Source organism: Cucurbita moschata, unplaced genomic scaffold (assembly GCF_002738365.1).
Source record: "Cucurbita moschata cultivar Rifu unplaced genomic scaffold, Cmos_1.0 Cmo_Scf00035, whole genome shotgun sequence".
Taxonomy (NCBI): domain Eukaryota; kingdom Viridiplantae; phylum Streptophyta; class Magnoliopsida; order Cucurbitales; family Cucurbitaceae; genus Cucurbita; species Cucurbita moschata.
The window spans coordinates 2108073-2115016 of NW_019268551.1; the positions used below are offsets into that span (position 1 = coordinate 2108073).

The following is a 6944-nucleotide window of genomic DNA, read 5'->3' on the forward strand; positions in this document are numbered from 1 at the left end:
TTTTTTTTTTTTTTTTTTTTTTTGATGAATATGTTACTTCTCTTACATAAACTCTCTTATTTGTGTAATATTTTAAGATATCCTTGTTGATATTCCTCTAGATGGGTGCTTTTGCATTTTCTATGCTTCTTCTGGATGCTGTTTTTAACCTTCAAAATACACAATCAATTCATCGAAAAGGCCAAATTTGATATTTGATCCATCTGGCATGCAGAACTCGAAGTTTCTTCAGTTTGTTTCAAAGATGAGTAGGGGTGAACTTATTATTGAAGATAATCAAGTCAAGCCAAACTCTTTATCTCCATCAGATAACTGGGCTTCCGAGTACCAGCAACAGTATAATGGAGGTCTTCCCTGGGCTGATGAATTTGTAAGTCATGAAACAAGTTGTTCCCCTTTCATCCCCACCTTGCAGTTTGACAATCTGTCGGATGGGTGGGTTGGGTGTTTTTATGAATAATTTTCATGTTTGATTTTTGTTTTGTTTTCATTATTCATGGATGAAAATGGGATGCAGAGAGTGCTAGAAATCCTTCCCATAGCCAGGGGTGGAGACTAAATATTTATTGTCCAAACTTTACATTATGAGGAAAAATTAGATGGAAACAGAGGAACTCTAATTGTTTGAATTAAAAACAAACTTGGGGGAGCCCCCTCCTTTTTGCTTCCCAGTCCTTACCTGCTCGGGGCAATGAGGTTATAACATAGGCTTCCAATCGTCCAAAATTGTGAAAATCCAGAAACTTTAAAGTTGTTGGTGGAAAGGAAACCCACCTGAATTTAGAAAAGTACACTTGTTCCAACGCACCCACCAAAACTCTATCTACAAAATTCTCTTACCTCTTTCCAAGTTATTCAGAATATGTGAAATCAAATAATAAGTTATCTATGTTTCAATGAATTGGTACTAAACATACATTGTCTCCAAGTTATTTGGTTAACATACTATTTAAGTGCTTGTACAAAACTTATTTTTCTAAAAAAAAATGGTTCCAGGTTTCTAATCAAACTAATCGGTGGGCTGATGAGTTTGCTGAAGAGAAGCAACATATGTCAGATGATCCATGGGTAAATGAATTTTCCAAGTTGCACATGCAAGACGATTGGGTGGAAGAATTTGGTCAGCAGGTTGGAGAAGGGGCTTCTGGAGAAGCCGATAATTGGGCAAATGCATATGATGAGTATGTCTGATATTTTACTTCAAGTGACTATACTGTAATGCTGTAAACACCTGTCTAATAAATTCTTTTGTGCCTTCTGCTTTACCTTCCTGACAGGTATCTAAATGAACAAGTAGCTGCCAAGGGAAAGACAGATGCTTCAAAGGGAATATACGTCTTTTCTGATATGAACCCATATGTTGGTCATCCTAATCCCTTGAAGGAAGGCCAGGATCTGTTCCATAAAGGCCTTCTGAGTGAGGCAGTGCTCGCTTTAGAGGCTGAAGTTATGAAAAACCCTGAAAATTCTGAAGGTTGGAGGCTTCTTGGAATTGCACATGCTGAAAATGATGATGATCAACAGGTATTTTATGTTATTGATGCAGAATTTTTGGCTTTTAAGACCAACTAGGTATTTAACATTCTTCAATGGAAATGATTAGAAATAGAAGATCAAATAGGCGATCAATATATTTTTTTTTTATACAGAATGATTAGTTTGATAGATTTTTGCTTTTATTGTCAAGTCATATTTCTCTAGAACTTCTATGTTTCTTCCGGATTTTCAACTAAATTATTGAATTGAAAGCACCATCCCTTCAGTTGTTGTGGTATTACCGTTTTTTGTAAAATTGTCAAATCTCCTTGTGGAATCACATATTTTGTAGTCAAAAAGCAACTATTGATCTACGAAGTTCCTGTGATGAGTTGAACTTATTCCCGAGTTTCCAAAACCTTGGGAATTAGTTATTAGAATATGTTTGTAGATGAAAACTGAAAAGATTCGAAGGGGTTCTCTCAAATTGTATTCCATTCTCAACCATTTTCTAGAGGCTTACTGTTATTACTACCAATACTTTTCTGACCTGCGTAATGGTAATGCTTCCCAATCTATAAATTTTTATATGTGAAAACTGGGTAGTTATATACAATATGTTTGTATGTGAAAACTGAAAAGATTTGAAGGGACTTGCTCAAGTTGTATTACATGCTCAAACCATTTTCTAGAGGCCTGCTGTTATTACTACCAATACTTTTCTGACCTGACGGTAATACTTCGGAATCTATAAATTTAGGTGATGCCTTTTCATGGCATTTGTACATTCGATATCGTGGTGTGCCATGTCATTATTAACTTCGGATTTCTGATTATTATTTGTACAATAAATATGCTATAAATTGATATATGCAGGCTATTGCTGCCATGAAGCGGGCACTGGATGCTGACCCTACAAACTTAGAGGTGCTTCTTGCGCTTGGTGTGAGTCACACAAATGGTCAGTGGTTGCTTCCTTATCTAATTACATGCTGTATATTATGGGTTCAAACTAAGGTGTCTTCCTACCTAGGATATTGAATATTATTTTTCTCTAGTAGTATCAAATATATAGGTTAAAATTTCTGCCCTATGAAATTAATTAAAGCACGCAGTATTAAAAAGAAGAGATGGATTTTAATCCACATCTCAACTGTTGTTAGGTCTGAAAAGGATTAGGATGATTTTCTCCAAGGGAAAATGAAGACAGTGGGGTGATGTGTGAGATTGGATTTAATCGACCGTCTTTAGTTGGCCTTTATATGTAGGGATATTTTACTTTCCCTGTCCCGGGAAACCTTTGTAATCTTCATGGTCCTCTCTTTTAGTTCGACATCTAGTCACCCCTTTTAATTGTTCCACAATTAATATCTGTGTTTCTTAAAATAATAAATTGACCGACTACTAAAATGATTACTGCAGAATTAGAGCAAGCTGCTGCTTTAAGATACTTGTACGGATGGTTACAGCATCACCCAAAGTATGGAATGCTTGCAAAACTGGAGCTTTCTGGTTCGTTGTACTATGCAGATGTAAGCACCATGTTATTTCTGTTCATTCTTCTTCAGCTTTTGTTACGAACTTAGAAATCTCGGGAAATTTATTATTGGAAAATGTGCCAATCTGTAGTTCATTGCTTTATCATGTAGTGGAGGCTTAGAAAATTAGGTGGAGTATAACATTTGCGATGAAATCCAGTCATCTGATTACATTAATGTGCTAAAATTATTTTCAAGTCCATGGGCATTACTTTTTGGCACTTTCATGATTTCTGCAGTGTGATAAGTTAAGTGCTATCAATAATAGAATCTGGGTTTGGATGTTATAGCAAATAGCGAAGTATCCAGAAACATTTTAACTGCTGATATTTTTTTATGCATTGCCATTATTATATTGATATATATTATTGGTTGGCTTGGGTAACCTGTCCGAATTTAATGATTTTTTTTTTGTATGCAAACTGAAACCGCTCAATTGAACCGACCTTGGTTTCGGTCGGTTTAAGCGGTTTTTTTGGTTTTCCCTCGGGTGCAAGACTATCACTCTTTGGAAATCTAAGGGGGTGGGGAGAAAAAAAAAAAAGATTCAAAGAAGCAATTTGCTTGACGTGAAATTTTCACTGAATTTTTCATTGATTTGGATTTTGGATTTCATTAGCTTGACTATTTTGTAATTATCCTTTAAGTCTCTTGATTGGAGCTTTTCTTTTCGTAGTCTGACTCCCTTTTTTCTTAATTTTGGGTGTATTTTTTATTGCCCTTGTAGTCTTTCATGAGCAAATGTTCGGTTTTTTATAATAGCAACAATAATGATGAATGAATATCATTAGTATCTAGGAGTTTTTAGTATGGAACTTAAGATGCTTTCTCATCATGCATCCATTGCTCTCTTTGGTCTAAAACTATACACCATTTTCTTTTTTGTATGTGCAGGTAGCTGGCTTATTTAACGAAGCTGCAAAAATGTTCCCTGATGATGCTGATGTGCACATAGTACTTGGTGTCCTTTATAATTTGTCCAGAGAATTTGACAAAGCAATTGCATCCTTTGAGACAGCCTTGAAACTAAAGCCGCAAGATTACTCTCTTTGGAACAAGCTAGGTGCTACGCAAGCTAACAGCATTCAAAGTGCTGATGCCATATTAGCTTATCAACAGGTATCAGCCCTGTATTCTCTCCATCTTTAGAACGTATCTTTGCGCTTACCATTTTTTTTTTTTTTGGTGAGATAATAACGAACTTCCATCAGAAATAGTTGACATTCAATTATTATTTTAAAAAGATATGGTCTTAATTCCATAAGAGAGGGTGAGAGAGACGACGAAAAGGCTGGCAGTATCCATTTAGGGTAATGAAAATGGAGTGTGAAGTCTTTAGATACTCCTAAGGTGAGAATTTGGAGGAGGTAGAGCAAAAGCAGCGAAGAGAGGGAAAATTGTGGGATTGATTTGTATCCAACTAGTTACTGCCTTCTGGATTGAGAAGTGTTGATTGCTCTTGGGGTGTCCCAGAGACAACAGATTCATTAGGCAAACAAGAGGTTATGACTGTTATGGTTAGCAATTTGCATTCAGTAATGGTAGGGAAGGTTTGGAGATTTTGCCAAACCACAATGATTACATTGCAAACTTTTAAAATTGTAGCTAGGGACGAAGTTGAAACAAGCACAATCTCTTGGGTTGGAGTGGTAATTAACCAGGAAGAAATTGAGAAAAAAGTGAACATCTTGACAAGTTAGAGGAGGAAAGATTGTCTGTGTCTGTAGAGGAAAGGGAGGACACCGTCCATCTTCGAGTGAGAGTTTCTTCGTTACGGTGGGGGTGTATGCATACATGTATTTTAATAGACGATAATGACGAGAAGAATTAGTTTGGTTCTGAACTTGAGGAGGATACAAAACAAGTAGTCACAAAATGGAGGGTGCAGTAATCTCCGAACGTCGTTAAGATTTGAAGAAAGAGTAATGCTTTTCCGATAGCAAGCTGAGCTTCCATTGAGATTAAATTAAAGAAAGAGTAATGTTTCTACACTAATCTTGTAGCAACCTGTGGTGAAGCTTTGACCTCAAGTTTGAATTGATTTTTCAATTTATGCGTACCCTTCAGTCAAGGATGTTTCTTGTGTATGGTCATGGTCTCAATGGAAATGTTCTTGCTGGCCAAAAACTAAACTGCTTAAGTCCATGAACAACTCGTCTTATCGCAAATTATGTATTTATAACAGTGTCTACTTTTACTTATTTTAGCCTTATAATGACTCTTCTGAGTGTGTTTACTGACTTTGTCTCTTAGGCACTTGATTTGAAGCCTAATTACGTTCGTGCCTGGGCCAATATGGGAATCAGTTATGCTAATCAGGTATATGTCCTATGCTTAATTATTTCTCCTTTTCCAGTCTCAGTGAATTATCAAAAAGTTGGGAAGCCCTCTTCAACCATTTTTTTTCCGTTTGTTATTCACCAATCATTTCTAGTTTCAGTTTAAGTAACGAAGTTGTACTGAAACATTAATTGACTTTCTTTCCCTCTACACTTTAGGGGCTCTATGAGGAATCGATTAAGTACTATGTAAGATCACTTAGTATGAATCCAAAGGCAGACAATGCATGGCAATACTTAAGAATTTCACTAAGGTATGTGATTCAGAGCGATTTTATTCTTGCATCACCCACCCACCCTTTAATGCAAATATGAAATCATAGATTTCTCTTTTGCAGCTGTGCATCAAGGAATGACATGCTGGAAGCCTGTGATTCCCGCAATCTCGATGTTCTTCAGAAGGAGTTCCCATTGTGATATCATTCTTCGCAAGTATTGGATGAATAAACTTCGACTGAAAGGGTTACATGTCGGTTATATCGAAGAGGTTACAGTCAAATTTTACTGCAGCGTGGACTGTTAGTCTTCTTAAAAAATTTGTTGGGGGTTGGGGGTTGGGGGGGGGAGGAAGTTAAAATGAAATTACCGTTACTGTACACATCAATGTATTCTTTGAGGAATAATTGTGTTTATTACTACACACCCAATAATGACTGTATATAACAATATATGTAGCCCATGTACGAACCTTGTTGCTTAGTTTTCAATAAACACAGAGAATATATATCATATGATGCTGTTTAATTTTCCTTTCTTTTTATTTTATTATCTTATTAGTTGGGCATTGATTAAAAATGCAGTGAAAGTGATGGAGCTTTGGTTATGGGATTGAGGAAGAAGCTGGAAACTTGCAGAAATGGTGAAGTGATCCTCCAATGACTACTTCTCTACACTGGTAAATACAAAAACTTTGCCCTTCTCTTTCTGAGCTACACGTTGATGATTTCTGGCGTCATTTGTGTGTGTAAGTCCATATAGGGGAAAGATCTGTAGTCCGTCCACACTGATTCTGTGTCTGTTTTTTTCTCTCTCTTTATAGCACAATAGAAACACACTCGTACACTTCATACACAATGATTTAGGTAGGATAATGCTGTGGCTCTGATAGAAGGATTGGTACGATCCCCACCTTATTAAATAAACCACACACCCATCTGCTTCTGCTCTCTCTGTCTCTGCCATTTTACTTGTTGCACACGCCCCCGTTTCTTCCCCCTTACAGCTTTCACACGTCCCTACAATACCCAGTTGCATCCTACTCTACTCTACTCCTTTAACATTTATTTGCATTTCCTGCCCCTCTTATGAATCTAGAATAACTACATGATATCCATGCTATTCAGTTTTAGGCTAATGAGAATGGCTCGATGGTTCTTGTGTTGTTATCCGTTTACTCCTAGAATGTGAGATCCCAATCGGTTGGAGAAGAGAACGAAACACCATTTATAAAGTTGTGGAAACTTCTCTCTAGCAGACGCGTTTTAAAAATCTTGATAATAAGCTCGAAAGGGAATGTCCAGAGAGGACAATATCTGTTAGCAGTGGGCTTGAGCTGTTACAAATGGTATCAGAGCCGGAAATTGGACGATGT

The 6944-nt window shown here is 36.7% G+C and overlaps 1 protein-coding gene across 1 annotated transcript in view; it reads left to right on the forward strand.

Annotated features, from left to right (window-relative positions):
- Positions 1 to 6081, forward strand: part of LOC111431159 (peroxisome biogenesis protein 5-like) — a 10129-nt gene extending 4048 nt beyond the window's left edge. The window contains exons 7-15 of the mRNA XM_023067711.1: positions 215 to 370; positions 997 to 1181; positions 1278 to 1524; positions 2353 to 2437; positions 2899 to 3008; positions 3909 to 4133; positions 5268 to 5333; positions 5513 to 5607; positions 5692 to 6081. Of these exons, the coding sequence (XP_022923479.1) occupies positions 215 to 370; positions 997 to 1181; positions 1278 to 1524; positions 2353 to 2437; positions 2899 to 3008; positions 3909 to 4133; positions 5268 to 5333; positions 5513 to 5607; positions 5692 to 5770 (1248 nt within the window). The 3' untranslated portion in view covers positions 5771 to 6081. The remainder of the gene's footprint in view (positions 1 to 214; positions 371 to 996; positions 1182 to 1277; positions 1525 to 2352; positions 2438 to 2898; positions 3009 to 3908; positions 4134 to 5267; positions 5334 to 5512; positions 5608 to 5691) is intronic.
- The last annotated feature ends 863 nt before the right edge of the window (positions 6082 to 6944 follow it).